Genomic DNA, 22,498 nt, shown 5'->3' on the forward strand with positions numbered 1-22,498 from the left:
CCCCCTCAAAGGAACCCTAACCCTTCCCCTAAGTTGCTCCCCAACATTGGTTGAGGACTCAGGGAACTTCTTCCTCAAACAGTGAGCTTGGACAGGTCTCTTCCTTTCTCTGGGCCTGTGTCCCCATGCAAGGTGGACTGACAAGATTGCTAACGCTCCAGTCTGACGTTCTGTCCTCTGCAAGTTGATGTTTACTTACAGCCACTGCTGTATAACTGGGGGGATGCGCCCCAGACTGGTTTGTGCATCTGAGCTCTGCCTCTTGACCTACATCATGAGCCTTCAAGGGTGAGAACTGTGTCTTTGAGTCCTGTCCCAGTACTAGAACATGAAGTCCTAGTCCCAGGTGCCACCAGAGAAAACTGCCCAAGACCGTCCTGTCCTCCAGGGGCACTCAGGCTTTTCTTAAGTGGAGATACCCTCGTTTCAGATGAAATTTGGGGCCAAACCTATAGATAAATAAGCGCATGCACTGCTTGCACTGGGGGTGGGAACAGGGGTCCCCTGACTTCTTGGCACCAATTAGCCCCCCGCCTCATCCCTGATGCCTCAAAGACATTCCCAAGAAGCCTAGGGCTCCAGGGGTCATTTGAAAACTTCCAATCTAGTCCAATCCCTTAGTTTCACATGAAGGGAAACCAAGCCTGAGAGAATGGGAGGGACTTGTCCACCATCTCACAGCTGGTTAGAGGCAAAAACCAGGACTAGAAGTCAGGTCTCCTAAAACACAGCCTGGGGCTCTGCAATTTCCTGGTTGCGGGGGCTGAGGGTGATTGGCCCTCGTTCTGTTTCGATCTCCTAGGTGAGGTCCTGGAGGCGGGGACCATGGCCCCTGCCCCATCTCCATCTCCCTATCTGAAGCTTGAACCCAGACTGGGGTCAGGGAGTTAGGGAAACTGGGGTCACCTTTTTCCTGGGCCACATGAGGCTTCTGCAAAGGATCTTCAAGTCTCTTCTCATCTCTGACTCATCCTTCCTGCCCAGGGGTATGGGTAGGAGAGAGTAACCTACAGACTCCCGGTTAGGAAGGCTGGGCCCAGAGGGTGTCCTGTGCTGCCCCGTTCTGCGGGGTGCAGAAAGTCAGGTGCCCTGCCTTGACCACCGGCTGGAGACCGGCCATGTCACAGAGCTGTGTGGCCGCGGGGGCACCAGCCCAGCATCTGTGGAGTCAGGAGCGGCAGCCACAGCTGAGCCTTTGGTCCAGCGCACCCTCTCCAGGTGTAAGGTGTCCACGTTCACAGGCTTCCACACGCCCCCGCTCCTCCCCACAGGAGCACATGCGGGATCACGTACACAGAACACAAACACACTTAATGTATCACATACACAGTCATATGCAAACATCCACATATGAATACATCACACCCCTCCCCCCCCACTCCAACCCTCACCAGGAGTGTCCACCTACAGGCAGAGGTACGTCTACACATACTCTGTTCCACACACAAAACACACGGGGCCCAGCAGAGGGAAGGATAAAGGAGGCCGCTGGGAGAGTCAAGAGACTGGCTGGGGGATCAGATAGAACAAGAAGGAGCCACTGGACTGCAAAAGCCAACTCTGAAGCTAGAAAAAAAGGGCCTTGAAGCGGTCCTCAAATTCCCTTCTCCTCACCCGTGACTCATCCCAGGAGCCAGCCCTGCTCACGTGGGAAGAATTCTCTCTCCCTTAAGTAAAAGAGAAAGAAAGAAAAGAAAAGAAAGGAAGGAGGGAGGGAGGAAGGGAGGGAGGGAAGGAAGGAAGGAAGGAAGGAAGGAAGGAAGGAAGAAGGAAAAGACCCAGCTAGACACAGAGCCCAGGACTGCGTGCTGATTCCCTAACCTGACTTGAATTTATCCTATGACCTTGGCCAAGCCCCGCATCTTTGCTGAGCCCCCATTTGCTCATCTAGGAGATGCCTGGTCTCCTGAGGCCTTGGAGGATTGGGGAACCGTCTCTGACGCCCAGCCTGGGGGCGGGAGGGGAAAGAACTGTTTTCTGAAAGGACAAGGGACAGCAAGAGACTTGAGCCCCAGACCCTGGGAACCCCCAGTGGAGAAGATGAGGTGGGAGGACGCGTTGAGGGAGGAGAGACCGGAGGGGCCCGCTGTTACCTCCTTCTCGGCTTTGGCCTCTTCCACGGTCACGGTGCTGTGGTTCTTGTGCTCCTGGAACATGCAGAGGTAGCAGATGCAGGTCTGGTCCGTCTGGCAGAAGAGTTCCATGGTCTTGCCATGCAGGGGGCACTTGCGGGCCTCGAAGTCCCGGATGGGCTCGAGCAGCTGGTGGTCACGGAAGGCGGCGCCCTCCAGGTGGGGCTTGAGGTGCAGCTCGCAGAAGGAGGCCTGGCACACCAGGCAGGACTTGACGGCCTTCTGCTTGTTGCCAATGCACGAGTCGCACAGGACCTCCTCGGAGCCCAACTTGGAGTGCAGGAGGGTGCTCGAGGCGGCCCGGGGGGAGATGTTCCGCTGGAGGTCCCCGGGCTCCATGACGGCCACCGTGGGCTTGCGGGGCTCCGAGAAGATGGGCCTGCGCGGCTCCCCCTTCTCAGCAAAGGTGACAGGTGGCTTCTTGGTGGCCCCCAGCTGGAGCCTGGCGTAGGGGGACATCTTGCCTTCTCCAGAGTCCATGCTGAAGTAGTTGGAGCCCTTGTCATCCACAGACTCAACATACTGGATGATGGCGCCCCGCCCCTTGTTGCCCAAGAACAGGGAGCCCTTTCCCTCGCCTGGCTTCAGGGAGCCACCTAGGCTCTTGCCCTCGGCCACTTCCCTGCCGTGGCCGTTGGTGATCCTGGCCTCTTTGCCTTCGGCCTTGGCCCCAGTCTCCAGGCTGCCTTTGGGGCCCAGCAAGCTGCGGGCACCCCTGGCTTCCGGGCTGGTCCCACCGCTCCTGGAGGCATCTGTAGCTTCCATTGTGGGCTGCCTGGCTGGTCTGTGTCGGGCTCGCTGGAGGTGCGGTGGGTGACCTCTCGCGCAGCGTCTCGGCAGGAGTGGGACAGGCAGCCGCAGAGCCCGAGACACACCTACGGGGAGAGGGGAGAAGGAGTGGAGAGGAGGGGCCGCAGGCGAGCCTGACTCAGCGGTCCGGGCCCGGAGAGGCAGGCAGCTCCCAGAGCCAGCAGAGCAGCTAATTATACAGGGGGCCACACCCTACACGTTCATACCTAGCCTGCTTTTTTAAATAAGTGCTTTTTCTCTCCCCCAGTTTAACTATTTTCCACGGCTCAGCAACAAGTCGGGCTGCTTCCTCCTGACTCACTTTCTTCTCATCAGGAAATGGGAGCCTCTGTCCTCACAGGTTTCACTGAGGTGAGCAGTCCCCGGGACAGAAGGCGAGGCGCCCGCGAGGCCCACAGGACAGAGGGCTCTTAATTGGGTCACACAAGCCAAATAACCTTGTCATTTGAGGGCCCAGGTTTCAGAGGAAGATCCCCCGCCGCCCTGAGACAACGGAGCTGCTTCTCATCTTGAAGGGAATGATGGGTTCAGTTGGATTTGGATTTTAGGATTTGGAGGGAAGTAGCTACTGATCATTTAATCCTGTATGCCAACTTCCAGGCACTGTGTTAGCTACATTACCTGTATGAGCTCACTTAAACCTTACAGCAACCTGTTCAATGATCCCCATTTAATAGATGAGAAAACTGAAGCTCTAAGAAGGTAACTTGCTGGCCTAAGTCAGCTGAGTCCGGGTGGAGCTGAGATTTGAACCCAAGGCCTTTGAGATGCTAAGGTCCCGTCAGCCACCTGACTATTGCAATGGAAGACAGCTTCGGAAAGTCACGTCTGTCCCAGAAGCACGAACAAGATGCATACAGCCTTATGTTATTTCTCTCAGAGCAGGTAGAAATAAACTGCTTGGATCCAAAGGACAGACAAATAGTAGTGAGGGACAGGAATGCACGCAGTGCCAGGACAGGGGGCTGCATCCTCGGGGCCCACACACTTCACTCTCATCTGTCTCCACAGTAGGTATGCTGTGTGACCCAGAACAAAATCTGCCCGCCCTCTCTGTTCCAGGCCACGGGCAATACCCTCCAAAAAGAAGCCAGTGAAGTGTGGACTCAGATACCCTCAGAAGTGAGACGTTTGGGTACGACTGTCATATAAACACAGACCTCAGGGGAAGAAGTGAGAAAAAACAACTCTAGCCACTTCCTCTCTCTGACCTCCTGCAGGAACTCTGGGGACCCTCCACTCCTGCCAGGACATGCCACGTGGTCCCCTCTGGGCTACGACCCTCTGCCATGGTCCAGGGAAGCCAACACCCCCGCACAGAGTAAAGGGCTGTGCCTCTCCCAGGCTGGGCGGGGCAGCACAGGAGATGGGCGTGGCTGAGGTGGCAGGTTCTGGACTGCGTGCAGGGCAGTGGGTTCCCCTCCCTTCCCCTCGACTCCGGGTTGGGCTCTGGGAGCCCTACAGCCCCTTTGGCTCACCAGGCTGAACAGCAAACCCTTTGCAATAACAGCCTCTGGGAACGAGAGACAAGCTTGGTTCACAGAGCAGCCAGAGCTTTAAGGGGCGGGGGGGGGGGGTGCTGGGGGCAGAGGGTGCTGCTTCATGACGGGGCTTCCCTCTCACCTCACGTCTCTGTTCTCAGGCCCCAGGGGAGTCCCATCTTGTTTGAACTCACTGGTAAGTTGTCTAAGAGCTCGTGGGGACTTTGGGGGCAGGAAACCCTTTCTCAAAGTCAGGCCCAATTCCACTGGGCTCTTGCCTGAGGTGTGGAGGGAGTGAGAGATGGCGACATGCCTCTCCTTCCCCTGCTAGTGTCTCCTGGACCCTGTGAGAACAGGCTATGAGGGGCAAAGAGCAGCAGAAGGGAAAACCAGAGTGTTCTGGTTATGAACCCAACATCAGTGCCGGCTGACCCTGGGGTGCTGCACTGGGAGACCTCTGCTAGTCCTTGTAAGGACTAGTCCTTCATGCGCCTATGTTCCAGGAGTCTGGGAAAGATTCTGAGCCTGGGGAATAGGCCGACACAGAGAAGATGCTCAGAAAGCATTTGTGGGTGGATGGATGGATGGATGGATGGATGAATAAAGGAAATAAAAGTTAGATGGATCCAAGTGGGAAATGGATGGGTGGATGGAGAGTAGATGTGTGGATGATAGGTGAGTGGGTGGCAGGATGGTGGACTGATGGATGGATGGTGGATGGATGGATGGATGATGGATGGTGGCAGGATGGAGGATGGATGGATGGATGGTGGACTGATGGATGGATGATGGATGGTGGCAGGATGGAGGATGGATGGATGGATGGTGGACTGATGGATGGATGGTGGATGGATGGATGGATGGATGGATGGTGGCAGGATGGAGGATGGATGGATGGATGGATGGATGGTGGATGGATGGTGGTTGGACGGATGAGTAGGTAGGTGGGGAACTGGATAAAAGAATTGATAAAAAAGGAAGGGGAAAGGGAAGGAAGGAAGATTCGTGGGAAGGAGAGAGGGAAGAGGAGGGAAGAGAAAGGAAGGAAGGAGATGGACAGGTAGTAAATGGACAGGTAGTAGGTAGGCAAATGTGCTGGTAAACGTTTAGCAGCTAACTCTTCTAGCACTGGTTTATACTGTTTGCCAATTTCTCCCTCCCTGGCCAGTTTCGAGCTACCAGCGTGAGGTGTGCTGGGAAGAGATGAACACAGTCAGCTCCCCCAGGCCACTGTGAGTCACTCCGGCACATCACGGAGGGTCAGCGGGTGACTGGGGTAGACGAATTAATGTAGGAAGGAGGACAGAAAAAGGGATGCTGGAGAATTCAACTCTCAGTTGTCCTGAGGGAGCAAAATGGGCTCAAGTGATTTTAAGGCAATAGAAGATAAGGCTACTTTATCTCTTCCACGAGGCTTTCCCTCTGACCCAGGCCCACAGTGATGGTTCCCTCCTCTGAAACCCTGTTACATCGCTGTCTGTCCTACTCAGAGGTATTTAGCTCAGACCACCCAATGGGGTTAATTACTCACTCATTCCCATTGATATTTCTCCAGCCTCCTACCATATGCCAGGCTCTAAACAAGAGACTGATCACACAGGCATAAATGAGTCCCAGATCCCGTGGCTGGGGAGCTCACAGTCCAGTGGGAAAACAAACCAGTGAGTCAGTCATTTGAATCCAGCATGTCCGTGAATGAGAGAAATCATGTGAGAGTTTTGGCCTGCCCTGGGTGGGGAGGGAGGGCCCAGGCCTTGCGGAGAGAGGCTGGTCCCTCCCACCAGGCTGAGCATGGCTCACTTCCCATGCACAGAAGCATCCTCCCTGGCCAGACAGAGGCAGCATTTAATTTGACTCGGCAGATTTATTCAGTTGAATTGTGTCAGTGCTGGTTTACCGGCACTGGTTTACCCTCCCAGATAAGGGCCTCAGGCCCTTCCTTCCCTTGGTGTGGGTGCTCCTTCCAAAGGCACGGTGGACTCTAGGTAGAGTCTCCTGGCAACCTCCAGAATCCAAGGGCTGAAAAAGGGAAGAAGCCAAAGAAATGATGGTCCTTCCAGGGACCCCATGACTCCATGCCCACCAGTCCCAGGGCTGAACTAGAGAGACAAGGATTTCTAGCCTCTGGAGTACTGAGGTCTGGTGTGGACACTGTGGGCCATCCATGGGTGAATGATTGCTCCCAGAGCTCCCCCGAACCCCTCACTCCAGTTCTGCCATTGTGCCCCCCAAAACTACACTCTACACTATCTGCGGGGGTCTGCCTGCTCTTCAGTCCCAAAGCTAGTTGCACAGTTTCCACGAAAGGGCATTTCCTGATGGCTCACAGAACCTGCGTGTTACGTGCAAACTGGCGAAAAGCCCCCAAAGGCTGTCATAGCCATCACTGTGGCTTGGAGGTGAGGGGGTGCTGGGAGCAGAAGAAACCTCTTTGTTTTTAAAGGCCTTGAAAGAAAGGGGCCCCTGGAGCCCCTCAGTCACTCATCTCCCATCTTATCCAGTTCCCCCTCTGGTCTAGCTTAAAGCCTTCCTGCTGCAACATTTCTCCCTATACCAAGCGATGGTGGAATGTCACTGGCTGCCATCCCCATCCCTCGCAAGGTTTAGGAGGTAAGAAGAGCTGACAGGTATGGCTTCCAGAGAAGGACTCCCGTGAAGCTGGGGAGGATCCTGCCTGTTCAGACTAGGCCTGCCCTTCCAGCCAGCCCCCACCAAGTCCCTTCCTCCCATACCCACCTATCAGCCAACCCCAAGCCTCCTCCCAGGCTTGTTTCATGAGGCACCTCCAAGCCATTCCCCTCCCGGAAGCCTCCCTGGATTCAGCGGGTGGGGCAGCCTCACCCACCCACTGCCGTGCCCTGGCAACACCTGATTCTCTCACCAACCACCTCCAGATGAAAGAGGAAACCCCTTAAAAGGAGAAAACTCCTCCTGTTCCCTTGGAATCCCAGGGTTGAGAGGGAGCGGCCAGCTGGTCCACTCCCTGCCTCTAAGAAACGCTGTATCTAGAAACGTCCTCTAAAAGACCTGCAAAGAAAGAGACTTCACAGGATCCCTTAGCCATGTGACTTCAAGCTGTAGGACTGTTTGCTGCAGGAACTTCTTCCTTGAGTCCTTCTGAGCCTCAAGCCCTGCGAAAGACGAGATGAGGCGCAATTGTGTCTGTGAGAGGAGGGCTCTGGTCCGACCTTAGTGCTTGCATGGGTCTTCTGAATTGCTGGTACCTCTGTCCTTTGGTGTGCCTCTAGTTGTAAACAGCAGCCAGAAGGCTGTGCTGCTTCAAACTTTAGAGCAACAATAAAATCTCTGAAGTCTAATTTACTCATTTCTGCTGTCCTAGTCCCACAGAGTTTGACCTGAAACTGGGGGGGTTTGATTTTATATGGAGAAGCACTCTCTCCTTTTTTTTCTTGTGATGAGAACTTTCAAGGTCTGCTCTCTTAACAGCTTTCAAATACACGATACAGCATTATCAACTATCGGCACCATGCTGTACCTTACAGCCCCAGGACTTATTTATTTTAAAAAGAAAAGGTTATACCCTTTGACCAGAAGAAGAAGAACAAGAAGAAGAAGAAGAAGGAGGAGGAGGAGGAGGAGAAGGAAGGGGGGGAGGAGGAGGGGGGAGGGGAGGGGGAGGAGGAGGAGGGGGAGGGGAGGGAGAGGAGGAGGAGGGGGAGGGGAGGAGGAGGGGGAGGGGAGGGGGAGGAGGAGGGGGAGGGGAGGGGAGGGGGAGGGGAGGGGAGGGGGAGGGGAGGGGGGAGGGGAGGGGGAGGGGAGGGGGAGGGGAGGGGGAGGGGGAGGGGAGGGGAGGGGGAGGGGAGGGGGAGGGGAGGGGGGAGGGGAGGGGGAGGGGAGGCGAGGGGGAGGGGAGGCGAGGGGGAGGGGAGGGGAAGGGAGGGGGAGGGGAGGGGAGGGGAGGGGGAGGAGAACTCTCTAGACTGGGAAATACTGTTTATGTTATCAGTAAATGCTCTTATTGGAAGAACTGTAAAAACAGGTCTGATTTCTACCTGCCTAGAATGTTTTAGGCACCAACCAGGGAGGCTGATGAAGGGAAAGGAACAGATATTTGTAGCACGTCTCCCGTGGGCCATGGTCCCAACCCTGGGATAAAGAGAGATAAGACACGGTCCGCACCCTCAAGGGCTCTTGGCCTACCTGGCCCCTCGGACTCAGGCAACAGTCCTCTTGCTCCTACTCCGAGGATTGCCCTTTGCTCCTTCTAAGCCTTCTGCCCCCTGAAAAGTCCCTGGGTCTTAAATGCAGCTCTCAAGCAGACGAAGGCAGCATATCCCCAGGGGAAAGCGTTCTGGTGTGGATCTGGTGGGACAACCCTGACCTTGGGACCTAGCACCCTCATAATGGGGAGGTCCACACCTTCCCAGCACTTGCCTGGGACTCTGGGGAAAAGGCCCACTGGATCAAGCCAACTTCTCCCCATCGACACCCATAAAGGAGCGTGTGATAGGTAGCTTTTTGTGTCAACTTGCCTAAGCTATAATACCCAGTTATTTAATCAAACACTAATCCAGGTATTGCTGCGAAGGTATTTTGTAGATGTGGTTACATTACAGTCAGTTGACTTTAAGTGAAGGAGACAACCCTCTTTAATGTGGTTGGGCCTCTTCGAATCAGTGGAAAGGCTTTAACAGTAGAAACTGAGGTTTCCTGTGGAAGAAATTCTGCCTCGAAAACTGTACCATCAGATCCCGCTTGATTTGCAACCCGCCGGCCTGGCCTCTGGGCTTCGCACTTAGCAGCTCCCAACTGCACGGGCCAAGTCCAAGATATATAAATGAACCTCTTTAGATAAATATATATAGATATATAAAGATATATATATATATATATATATAGAGAGAGAGAGAGAGAGAGAGAGAGAGAGAGAGAGAATCCTGACAATTCCTGCCGCAGCCCAGCTCTGGCCTCCCTGGAGCCTGACAGCCTCTCCAGGAGAGAGATGCTTCCATAAAGGCCTGTGGGAATTGACTCTGTGGGCGCCACTGGGATTGGGGTGAGCGTAGCAGGAGAAGGGAGTTTGGGTGGAGGGGCCTGCGACTTTCTTCGTGTGTGAATTTGTTTAAGTTACTTAATCTCTCAGAGCCAGTTTTCTTGCCTACAAAATGAGGCTCCCCGGCAGGACAGTGGAGGGATTAAGGAGGTCACAATTTTGAAAATGCCTAGACAGCGCACAGCTCACCAGAATGGCTCAATCAATTTTTGCTTTAAGGACAAATGAGCAGGGCTCTCCCCTGCTGGAAGAGGGATGGGGAAGGGCGTTGTGAAAGGGAGCCTACTGGGCTTCCTTCCCATTCCGGCGACTGGGCAAGAAGAGGCCTGAACCCTCTGCATCTGGCTCTCCTCCACACCTCTCCTAGGAACCTTCCAGCTCTGAAATTCTATGATTATAGGGTGGCATCCTAAATTACAGAGAGGGCGATGAAAATAATTAAAGACTTGGAAAACAGAACCTGAGACGAAAGGGTTAAAGGCACTAGGATTATTTAGCCTGGAGAAGGGATGCCTTAATAACATCCTTCTTAACCTCGGGAGGGTTATTTGGATGTAGGCCGGCCAGCTTCTTTCCACCTCTCTAGAGGGCCAAACAAGAGGGCACAGGCTAACAGCCCAGCTAGAGGGACTGAGGTCAGACAGACCACAGGCTGTCTGCCTCGCCCAAGATACCGTCTCCTTTAGAGGACTTGGGGGGGCGCGGGGTTGGGGGGGATGGGGGGATGGGATTGCTGCAGACCTGCCTTGTGGTAGGAAATGTGTTGGATAATCTCCGGCTTTCCTCCCGGCTGTTTGAATTCTAGAAACTAATTTCCCCAGAATTGTAAGATAGGAGGAAAGGAAAAAAACAAACAGGAGAGCAGACGGAACAGGTGTGGCAGGGCTGGTCCAGCATCACTCGGCTGCCCTGCATGGACTGTCAGCCGGGGAGGCCTGGAGGGGATGAGGGGGTCGGTCAGCACAAGCCCCACAAAGTGAGGTGGGGGGTCGGCCACAGAGAAGCCTCTGCTTTGGGTTTGCTCCTAAGACCTCCAAGGTCACCTTCCTTCCCCATCCCTTCCACACAGCTTGAACGTGAACCTGCCCAGGTGCAGGCAGTGCTTACATCTCAGGAAGACATGAAGGAAAACAAGACGCACATCTCATTCTAAGGCTGCGACAAGTAGCTCTCTCTCCCAAGGAACACCTAGATCCAACCAGTTCCCTCCCAGAGGCAACCAGTTCCCTCCCAGAGCCCTGAACTTCTTCCCCACCTTCACCATCAGGATAACAATACTAGTGACTAGTTTTTACTGAAGTCATACTCTCTGCCAGGCACATTACATAGATTATCCCCACTTTCACAACTCTCCCTGGTACGTAGTACCAAGAAACAGAGGTCCAGAGAGGTGAAGCAACTTGCCCAAGTTCACACAGCAGAGCTGACACTCAGCTCTGTGCCATCCATCCATACCATACAAACTTTACTACTCACAAGTGAGATAGCATTATCCCCATCTCACTGATGAGGAAATTAAGACCAATTAAGACCAGGAAGTTGAGCAACTCGCCCTCCGTCACTCAGCTGTTAACCAGTGATGGCATACATCCCAGCAGAACCCCCATTCTGCCACTCTCTCATCCCATGGTGGGGGGAGGGGGGAGTAAACCCTTGTGAAGCCCTCAGTGGGTGCCAGGCCAAGGTCACTCACCCACCTATCAGAGGGGTTGAGGAGAATAATACCAGTAAATAGCATTATTTTTTATTATTATTATTATTTATGAAGCCTTCACCATGTAACAGGCACTAGGCCAAATCCTTAATATGAATTATCTGATTCAGCCCCCCCATAATCTTACCAGGTGGGTACTGTCATTCTTCCCATGTTACGGTGGAGGAAATTGAGACACAGAGAGGTTAAGTAACTTGCCCAAGGTCACAAGGTTAATAAGTAGCAGAACTGAGTTTTGAATTCTGACTCCAGAGCTCTCCTCCTAATCCCTTAAACTATACTGCTAAATTTTTTTCTTCTGAGCCAAGCATGCGAACTGATTTTAGAGTCTAACGGCTACCTTTGTGATGTCCCTAAAAATTCCTTCCATATCTTCCATGTTTTTCCAGCCTCCACTTCTGGGAAGTTCATCCACAGTCTGTCTCATCACCCCATGGCCGCCCTTGCCCCCATCCTGGCTCAGGGATGGGGGAGGCCCCTCCCCAGGAGGAGGCTCTGAGGTCAGAATCGGCTCTCCTGGCCCTGGCAAGGCCTGGCTTCTGTGTATGGCCTCACCTGTGGGTACAGCTGAGCCCAGCACCAGAGCCAGAACCTGAACAAGAATTGGAACCGGAACTGGAAGGGAAGCCAGAGCATTTCCTGAAAGGCAAAGAGGACAGAGGAGGCTGCCTGACCCCACAGAGGCACAAGGTGTGCGTCACATGGAAGGAGGCGAGGCCAGCTCGGCCTGAGTCACTGAGGGCTTCAGGGGGCGAGGACCGCTGAGGAAGAGGGGGAGCAGCTGCGGAGCACCCAGGCCCCTGTTTGGCACCGCCCCACTCACGTCCTGTGCTGCTCAGGGGAGGCCGGCGCCAGCCACCTTGGAGTCCTCCTGGCCCAGGCAGAAGCACCACCGCCCGGGGAGGGACGCCCGAGGAGGCTGGTCGGCAGCTCTGACCGGGGAGCAGGGGGCCCTCCAGTCCTCACGTGCGGGCTGGAACCCCCTCACACCCAAAGTCTAACCAGACTGAACTTTCTGCAGCTCCCGGAAGGCCCTGCACAGAGCACTCACCCTGGGGCTGTTTCACACGCTGCCTCTTTGCCGCTCCACCCACTCTGGGTCTTCGCTTAGTTGGCATTTCCTCCAAGAACTGCTTCTTGACACCCCGTCACCCCAATCCAGGCCGAGCGACCCCTCCCTTCCCGCTCCCCCCAACCCCCAACCCCCCTCCTCCGAGTTCCCTAGTGGCTGACCCGGTCACGCTCGCTGCCTTGTAACCTTCCGTTCCTCCCACCACCAGGCCAGCTCTACAGCCATCAGCGTCTCACTCGGTGCCCAGCACACAGTGGGGGCCTGATAAATATCTGTTGAGTTAACGGATGATTAAAACAGAACAAAAGAAAGAGCAGACTGCAGGCATCTTGTGGATCCTGCCCCGAAGCCCACAGTTTCCGGAGCATCGCCAGGCACTCAGCTGGGGCTCGGCAAGAACAGATCAAGGTACAAGGGCTGAGATGACGGCAGCCGGAAGGCAGTTACCCCGAGGAGGTCGGAGTAGGGCAGGGCGGCTCCAGAAAGGAGATGAGCTGGGGTTTAGGGCTTGGGAAACTGGCTCAAATTTCCCTCAGGGGCTTCCCTGGTGGCGCAGTGGTTGAGAGTCCGCCTGCCAATGCAGGGGACACGGGTTCATGCCCCAGTCCGGGAAGATCCCACGTGCCGCGCAGCGGCTGGGCCCGTGAGCCATGGCCGCTGAGCCTGCGCGTCCGGAGCCTGTGCTCCGCAACGGGAGAGGCCACAACAGTGAGAGGCCCGTGTACCACCAAAAAAAAAAAAAAAATTCCCTCAAATCTGACACTTTTCAGGGAAGCCAAGTAGAGGAGACGTTGTCAGGGCAATGGCAGCCTGTCCGTCTGGTTAGAGTGCTGGCTCTCAGGCTGCAAGGCAAGCGGAGCAGCCTGGGAGACACAGGGTGGCCGAGCTTGCGGGCTGCAAGAGGAGAAAGCAAGAAGTAGCACCTTCCCTGACCTCCCCAAGCCGGCTGCTGCTGTGCGGCCACATCTTCAAGACACCGCCCTCACCCAGTCTGCAGCCACCAGAGCCCCAACGCGGCAGATCTGGAGGCATCAGTCGACAGAGGGCGATGGGCAGGCAGGGGAAGGGAGGGAGCTAGGCAGGTGGGAAATGAAAAAGAAAGCAGTGAGGTGGATGGACCTAGAGTCTGTCATACAGAGTGAAGTAAGTCAGAAAGAGAAAGACAAATACCGTATGCTAACACATATATATGGAATTTAAGGGGAAAAAATGTCATGAAGAACCTAGGGGGTAAGACGGGCATAAAGACGCAGACCTACTAGAGAATGGACTTGAGGATATGGGGAGGGGGAAGGGTAAGCTGGGACAAAGTGAGAGAGTGGCATGGACATCTATACACTACGAAACGTAAAGTAGATAGCTAGTGGGAAGCAGCCGCATAGCACAGGGAGATCAGCTCAGTGCTTTGTGACCACCTAGAGGGGTGAGATAGGGAGGGTGGGAGGGAGGGAGATGCAAGAGGGAGGAGATATGGGGATATATGTATATGTATAACTGATTCACTTTGTTATAAAGCAGAAACTAACACACCATTGTAAAGCAATTATACTCCAATAAAGATGTAAAAAAAAAAAAAAGAAAGAAAAGAAAAAGAAAGCAGAGCGGCAAGAAGGACAAAACAGAACAAGAGTGCAGCAGACAGCAAGAACTAGAGTGAGTAAATGAGAGGGAGGGGAAGGCAGATCTGGTGGAGAAAGCTTGTGTCAAAACATACTTCCCAGACTCCAAAACCCTTTCCCCGGCACGGCTTCAATGAACGCACAACAGCTCCAGGAGGTATCATTATCCTGTTCTTTCCTTTTATTTTATTTTACTTTTCATTACGGAAAACTTCAAAAGTACACAGAGTAGACATAATGGTATAATTTAAATCCCTATGCACACATCGCCTCGCTGTAACAATTATCTCACTGTGCCATTCTTCCTTTCACTATATTTTCACCCACTCAATTTTTATTATTTTTTGACATGACTACTTTTAGGAAAATTTACATACGTTAAAATGTACAAATATAGCTGTATAATGTTGATAAATGTTTATATCCAAGTAACCCGCGTCCCTGTCATAATATGACATTACCATCTCACGGGCAAATTCTCCATGTTCATTCTCAGTCAATCCCACCACCTACCTCCACCCCAAACTGATCTAATTGGTAGCTAACAATAGTTTTGCCTAATCTAGAACTTCACATAAGTGGAATCATACCATATGTACTCCTGAGTGCGTTGCTCCTTTCTCACGGCATATTATTTCTGAGACTCTTATATCCTGATGCATACATCAGTAGTTGGTTTCTTTTCCATTGCTGACTAGTACTCCACTGTAGGAATGTGTCAGAATTTGTCTAGCGATTCTCCTGTTGATGAGCATTTGGGCTGTTTCCAGTATGTTACTACTGTGAATAAAACTTCTGTGAACATTTGTTTCTGTGGGCATATGTTTTCACTTCTCTTGGATAAATACCTACCAGGGGAATTACTGAGTCAAAGAGTAGGTGTACAGGTGTATGTTTAAGTTTATGAGAAACTGTCAAACCCTTTTCCAGAGCAGTTGTACTGGTTTGCATTCCCACCGGCAACGAGTGTGTGTTCCAGTTGCTCTATGGTCTCGTCAACATTTGGTGGTTGTCAGGCTTTTAAAATTTAGCCATACTGGCTGGTATGTACTGCTTGTAATTTGCATTATTCTAATGATGTCAAGCAATGTTTCATGTGCTACTGGCATTCCTACATCTTTTGTGAAGTATCTGTTCAAGCCTCTTGCCCATTTTCAATGGACTTGCTTGTCTTTTCATTATAGAATCATAGGAGTTCTTTGTTTATTCTTGTACTCAGTCCTCTGTCTGTTATATGTTTTCTGAATATTTTCTCCAAATCGGTGGCCTGCCTATTAATTTTCTTAATGGTGTCCTCTTATCAGATTTATCAAGGCATAATTTAGATAAGATTCACCCGTTTTCAGTATACGACTCAAAGGATTTTGACAAATGTGTACAGTCATATAACCAGCGTGAGAAGCATAATCTAGAGTAACTCCATCATTCTGAAGATCCCTTGTGCTCCTCTATAGCGACTCCCCCTAGGCTCTGGAAATCCCTGACATGCTTCCTGGCACCATGGTTTCGCCTGTTCCAGAATTTCTACAAATTGAGTCTCTCAGTTTGTAATCTTTCCTGTCTGGCTTCTTTCACTTAGCATAACGTTTTTGAGATTCATTAACATTGTTGCCTATATAAATAATTCCTTTTTATTGATGAATAGTATTCCATTGTATGGACATTCTACAATTTATCCGTTTACCACTTGATGGACTTTTGGGTGTTTCTGTTTGCAGCTGTTATAGATAAAGTTGCTATGAGTATTTACATAAATGTCTTTATGTGTTTCTTTTTTTTATTTCCCCTGGGAAAATGCTTAGGCGTGAGTTTGTGGAGTCATGTAATAAGAGGATGTTTAACTTTATAAGTAACTATCAAAATGTTTTTCAAAACTGCCATGCCATTTCTCATTCCCACCAACTCACACGACTTCCAGCTTCTCCTCACCCTGCCAACACGTGGTAAAATCAGTCTCCTGAAGTCCTAGCCATTCCACTGGTTGTTAAGTGGTATCTCAGTGTAATTTTAATTTGTGTTTATCTAGTGACAAATGATGTTGAGCTTCTTTTCACATGCTCATTTGCTCTGTTTACCTTTATTGGTGAAATGTCTCTCCAAATCATTTGCTCACTTTTTTTTTTTTTTTTTTTTTTTTTTGTGGTACGCGGGCCTCTCACTGCTGTGGCCTCTCTCGTTGCAGAGCACAGGCTCCGGATGCGCAGGCTCAGCGGCCATGGCTCACGGGCCCAGCCACTCCACGGCATGTGGGATCTTTCCCGACTGGGGCACGAACCCGTATCCCCTGCATTGGCAGGTGGACTCTCAACCACTGCACCACCAGGGAAGCCCGATTTGCTCACTTTTTAACCAGGTTATTTGTCTTTCTACTGAGTGGGAAAAGTTTTCCATGTATTTTCTGGATCCAAGTCCTTTATTAGATGATATATGATTTGCAATATTTTCTCCCCCATTGTGGCTTGCCTTTTCACTTTCTTAACAATGTCTTTTTTAAAAAGCAAAAGGTTTTCATTTTGATGAAGTCTAATATACTGATTTTTTTTTTTTCTCATTAGAGAGAGGTTGTGCTTTCTGTGTCCAATCTAAGAAATCTTGGCTAACTCAAGATCACAAAGATTTTAGGTCTTTGCCCCACCATTTCAAGTTGTTGTTTACGGTGTGAGACAAGGGTCATTGTTTTTTCTTGTATGTAGACATCCAATTATTCCAGCACCATTTGTTGAAAAGACTGCCATTTCCCTCATTGAATTAGCTTGGCACCTTTGTGAAAAGTCAATTAACTGTATATGTGTAAGTATTTCTAGATGCTCTATTCTGTTCCACTGATCCAAATCTCTATTCTACACCATAATACACTGTCTTAATTACTGTAATTTTATCGTAAGTCTTGAAATCAGGTAATAATTCTTCCAACCTTGTTCTTTGTTTTTCATAAAATTTTTTTAGCTATTATTGTCCTTTCCATTTCCACATGAATTTTAGAATCAGCTTGTGAAATTCTCCAAAAACCTGCTGGGATTTTGACTGGGAATACATTATAGATTAATCTGGGGCAGAATTGAGATCTTAACAATATCAATGGTTCTGGTTCATGAAAATGGTCTATCTCTCTATTTATTTAGTCTTCTTTAATTTCTCCCAGCAATATTTTGTAGTTTTCAGTGTACTGTATAAATTTTGCTAATTTTCCCCTAAATGTTTCATGTTTTTATGCTATTATAAATGTTATTTTTAATGTAAATATCCAGTTGTTAGTTTCTAGTCTATAGAAATACAATTCATTTTGTATATTGAACTTGTATCTTGAAATCTTGCCAAACTTACTTATTAGTTCTAGTACCCTAGCTTTTCTGTAGATTCCTTAATATTCTCTAGATAGACAATCATGTTGACTGTAAACAAAGACAATATTGAATCTTCCCTTCAAAACAACAAGCCTTTTATTTCTTTTTCTTGAATTATTGCATTGCCTAGGATCGTCAGTACACTGTTGAATAGAAATATTTATAAAAGGGGGGTGGACATGGGAAAAATGGGTGAAGGTGACCAAGATGTCCAATTATAGTATTAATAAGTTCTGGGGATGTAATACACAGCATAGTAATCATAGTTAACAATAATGTATTGTATATTTGAAAGTCACTAAGAGAGTAGATCTTAAAATTCTTATCACAAGCAAAAAATGTAACTATGTGAGGTGACGGATAAATTAACTCAATTTATTGTGGTGATCATTTTGCAATATATACATCAAATCATTATGTCATACATCTTAAACTAGTACAATCTTATGTGCTAAGTATATCTCAATAAAACTGGAGGGGGGAATCGTTTTTACAGATTTCCTTGCCTTGTTTCAGATCTGAGAGGGAAAACATTCAGTCTTTCACCACTAACTATGATGTTAGCTGTAGGTGTGTTTTTTTTGTTTGTTTTTGTTTTTTTTGGTTTTAAAAAAAATTTTAAACATCTTTATTTAGGTTTTTTTATAGACATCCTTTCTTTTCAGGTTGTGTAAGTTCTCTTCTATTCCTAGTTTGCTAAAATTTTATGTAAATTTTATGTAAAATTTTATGTAAAATAAATGTTTATTTATTCTATGTAGAATTTTGTCAAAAACTTCCTTTGCATCAATTGACATGATTGTATGTTGTTTCTTTTAAGACTGTTTAAATGATGCGTTAGTTTTCTACTTCGTTTCCTACCGCTGCTTAAAAACTGGCTTAACAACAATACAGATTTATTATTTTACCAATGTGGAGGTTTGAAGTTCAAAATGGATCCTACTGGGCTAAAGTCAAGATGTCGGCAGGGCTATCTTCCTTGTGGAGGCTCTAGGAGAGAATCCCACTCCATCTCAAAATCCTTAAATTAATCACATCTGCAAAATCTCTTAAGCTACAGAAAGCAGCATATTCACAGGTTCTGGGATTAAGAAATGGATATTCTGTCTATCACATATGATAAAGCATAGATTGACTTTTGAATATTAAAACAACCTTGAATTCCTGGGAAAAAGGCCATTTTGGTCATGATTTGTTATCCTTTTTACATATTGCTGAAATTTCTTTGCCAAAATTTTGTTAAGTATTTCTGTATCTATGTTCTTGAGTGACGGTGGTTTGTAGTTTAAGGTTTTTTTTTCTCCTTATAATGTCTTTGTATGGTTTTGGTATCCAGGTAATGCTGGCCTCCTAAAGTAAGTTTGGAAATGTTTGTTCCTCTTTTATTTTCTATAACAGTATTTATAGAATTGGTGTTATTTTTACCTTAAATGTTTAGTAGAATCATCGGTGTACCAGAACTGGCTTGTACTGGCTCATGATAGCCGACTGTTAAATTTTTAGGAATTTTGTGAACCGTTGTTAAACACAGCCATTATTAAAAATTAAATAAATTATATTAAAAACAAAGGTAATAAATCCTGAATGACTGTGCATCACTTCTTAATTATTTTTGCTACATTTTATTAGTAGCAGTGCTCTTGAGGACATTTATGACTATTTTATCTGTGTGGTGCCCTACTGCACATCTCTCCCCAGCTCCATGATCAGTGACATCACATTGGTAACCTGAAATTGGTCATGGTGGGAATATTTACACCATGGAAACTGGCAAATGCTACAAACCAGGGAATTTTTTTCCCTTTGGAAAATCACAGGTGAAACATTTACCAGCACACCAATGGGTAGAATTCACTAGTGAAGCCATTCCTGGAGTTTTCTTTATAGAAAGGTTTGGGTTTTTTAACTATTAATTTAATTTATTTAATAGATATAGGGATAGTCAAATTATTTATTTCTTATTGTGTGACTTGTGTAGCTTGTGTTTCAAGGAATATGTCCACTTCATCTAAGTTGCTGAATTTATTGGCATACAGTTGTTCATGATATTCCCTTAGGTTTTTTAAATGTCTGTAGAATCTATAGAGATTTTCACTCCTGATACTGGTCATTTGGGTCTTCTCTCTTTTCTCCTGATCAGTCAGGCTAGAGTTTTATCAATTATGTTGATCTTTCTATGGTGTAAGGCCTAAAATTCAGGTCCAATATTATGTGCTGCCTTGACACCTAGTGAAATCAGGAGGGCCTCATCTGGCCCAACCTCAACTTCCCCTTCCCACTCTGTTCCTGTGAATAAGATCCTCTAGCCAAACAACCCACCCTATCAAGAAGACCAGGTGCACTGCCTATTTGTCCCTGAATAGTAATTTTCAGTTCCCTGACAGCCGGCAGAATTATTCAAACACACCAATCACATCCTAGGAATGATGGGGCACCTCAACCTCTTGGTACGACAAAGCTTGCCTCCCAACAGCCCCTGGTGTTCACTCTGTTCCCAAGCGCAACCCCTATGCAGCCCTGAATGGCATGCAGTGTCCTCCTCCCCCTGACTGTGAGTATATGTGACTAATAAACTCCTGCCAGTTGCATCTGTCTGGTGTCAGGTGTTACGTGTTCCACCATTTTCCTAACTCATGGGCAAGAATCCCTGTCTCACCAACTGGGTGAATAGGGGGAAATCAAAACATTTTTCAAAGAGTAAGCTTTAGGTTTCTCGGATTTTTTTCTTTTTATTTCAGGAATTTCTGCTCTCGTTTTTCTTATTTCTTGCATTGGGTTTAAACTTTTTCTGCCCTGCCCCACTCTCTCCTTATGAGATTCCAAGTACATGAATATTAGATTGCCTGGCATTATTCTGCAGATCATTGAAGCTCTGTTCATTTTTCCCCCAATAGTTTTCTCTGTGTTTCATTCTGTATGATTTATATTGCTGGATCTTCAAGTTCATTACTCCTTTTTTCCACAGTGTCTAACCTGCATTTAGTTCCTTCCAAAGTATTTTTTATTTCAGATATTATATTTTCATCTGTAGCAGTTCCATCTGGGTTTATTATATAATCCATTTTTCTCACATTACGTTAGTTTTCCTCTACCTTCTTGAATCTATGAAGCATATTTATAATATGCTTTTAACACTCTTGTTTGTTCATTTTATTTTCTCTGTTTTTCTATTGGCCAATTTATCTCCTGATTATGAGTCATGTTTTTCTTAATTCATTTCATGCTTGGAAATTTTTATTAAATGCTGGGCATTGTAAATTTTATCTGCTGGGTGCTGAATTTTGTTGCATTCCTTTAAGTGCTGGACTTTATCCTGATGCACAGGTAAGTGATTTGTAATCAGTTGAAGCCTTTCAAGACTTGTGTCTAAGCTTCTTTAAAGTGGGTCCACAGCAACCTTTAGACCAGAATTGATTTAGCTCCACTCCTAAGGCAATACCTTTCTGAGCATTTAACCCAATGTCCCACGCATTATAAGGTTTCTCAACTCTGGTTGGTAATAACACAAGTTCCAATTCTATGTGGGCTCTAGAAATTGTTTTGCCCACTCCGTTCTGGGAATCCTTTCCCTAGCTTTGGGTCATTTCCTCTCACACATTGTAAATCAATAACCAGTCAAAGACGCAAGGGACACCTCTGAAGATCTCCAGAGCTCTCTCTCCTCTGTGGCTCCCTCCTCTTTGGTACCCTGCCCTGCAAGTTCGGTTCCTTGGCTTCCCTGACCTCCAGTCACTTTCTCCTCAATTCAATGAGATCACCAGGCACCGCTTGGCTTCTCTCTCCCTGTTCTGTGACCTAGAAAATGTCTCCAGGCAATAAAGTAAGGTATTTGTAGGGTTCACTTCATTTTTTCCATTCTCTCAAGGATCACAGCCCTGTGCTATTATCTAATAACTGAAAAGCATTGTTCCATATATTTTTTCCAATTTTCTACTTATTTAAGGTGACAGGGTAGATCTGCTCCCCATTACTCCATCATGATGAAAACAGAAGTGTTCACTGATGAGCAAAAGTTTGTTCGTTTTTTTTTAATTTTAATGAAGCCTACTTTATCATTTTTTTTCTTTTTTGGTTATTGACTTTTGGGTCTTATTCAAGACCTCTTTGCCTACTTCTGGGTCTCAAAAATATTCTCTCCCGTGCTTGCTTTAACAAAACACTTTGTAGTGTTAGCTGCTACATTTAGGTCTATGATCCAACTCTAATTTTTTGATATATGATATAAAGTTCAGGTGTCAAGGCTTATTCTTTCTGGATAAACATGTACAGTTGTTTCAGGACCATTTGTTGAAATATTTTCTTTTCTCCATAGAATTGCTTTGACACCTGTGTTCCAAATTAGTTAACTGTGTGAGTGCAAGTCTATTTCTAGAATCTCTATTGTATTTTGTTGATCAGTTTGTCTATCCTTATGTCAATACAACACTGTCTTGATTGCCGCAGCTTTTTAAAAAATATTTATTTATTTTTGGCTGCTTCGGGCCTTAGTTGCAGCACATGGGATCTTCGCTGCAGCGTGTGGGATCTTTCATTGTGACATGCTGGCTCTTTGTTGCAGTACGCAGGCTTCTCTCTAGTTGTGGCTCACATGCTCAGTAGTTGCGGCACACGGGCTTAGTTGCCCTGCGGCATGTGGGATCTTAGTTCCCTACCGGGGGTGCAACCCACGTCCCCTGCATGGGAAGGCAGATTCTTAACCACTGGAGCACCAGGGAAGTCCCTGCTGCAGCTTTATAATAAATCTTAAAGTAATCTACCATAAACTCTTCATCTTTGTTTTTCTTTTTTAGGATTATTTTGGTCCTTTGAACTTCCATATATATTTCAGAATAGCCTATAAAATGCTATTAGCAAACCCTTCTGGGATTATGAATGGAACTACATTAAATCTCCATATTAACTTGGCAAAAATTACATCTTATCCAGATTGAGTCTTTCAATTATAAATGTTATATAGCTCTCCATTTATTTAGGTGTTTTTAAATTTCACTCAGGAATATTTTGTAATTTTCAGTGCACAGTTCTTGCCTAGTTTTTGTTAAAGACTTTCCTAAGTATCTTGTTATTTATAATACTAAGTGGAATTTTTCAAGTTGTTTGCTGCTTGTACGTAGAAATATAGTTTATGTGTATATATTGACCTTGTATCTAGCAACTTTGCTAAATTCATTCATTAGTTCTGGTAAGGTGTTTATCCACATAAACTATCTTGTCATTTGTGAAAACATTATTTTACTTCTTCTTTTCCAATATTTGTGTCTTTTATTTCTTTTTCTTGCCTTGTTGCAGTGACTATGATCTTCAGTACAATG

General features: G+C 47.6%; 1 protein-coding gene across 1 annotated transcript in view; it reads right to left on the reverse strand.

Moving 5' to 3' along the window:
* TRIM29 (tripartite motif containing 29) overlaps window positions 1-12,083 on the reverse strand; it is a 33,823-nt gene extending 21,740 nt beyond the window's left edge. Inside the window, exons 1-3 of the mRNA XM_079928183.1 lie at window positions 11,975-12,083; window positions 11,707-11,790; window positions 2,094-3,007 (exon numbers count right to left, since the gene is read on the reverse strand). Of these exons, the coding sequence (XP_079784309.1) occupies window positions 2,094-2,897 (804 nt within the window). The 5' untranslated portion in view covers window positions 2,898-3,007; window positions 11,707-11,790; window positions 11,975-12,083. The remainder of the gene's footprint in view (window positions 1-2,093; window positions 3,008-11,706; window positions 11,791-11,974) is intronic.
* Window positions 12,084-22,498: the final 10,415 nt, after the last annotated feature.

Source organism: Stenella coeruleoalba (assembly GCF_951394435.1).
Source record: "Stenella coeruleoalba genome assembly, chromosome: 8".
Taxonomy (NCBI): domain Eukaryota; kingdom Metazoa; phylum Chordata; class Mammalia; order Artiodactyla; family Delphinidae; genus Stenella; species Stenella coeruleoalba.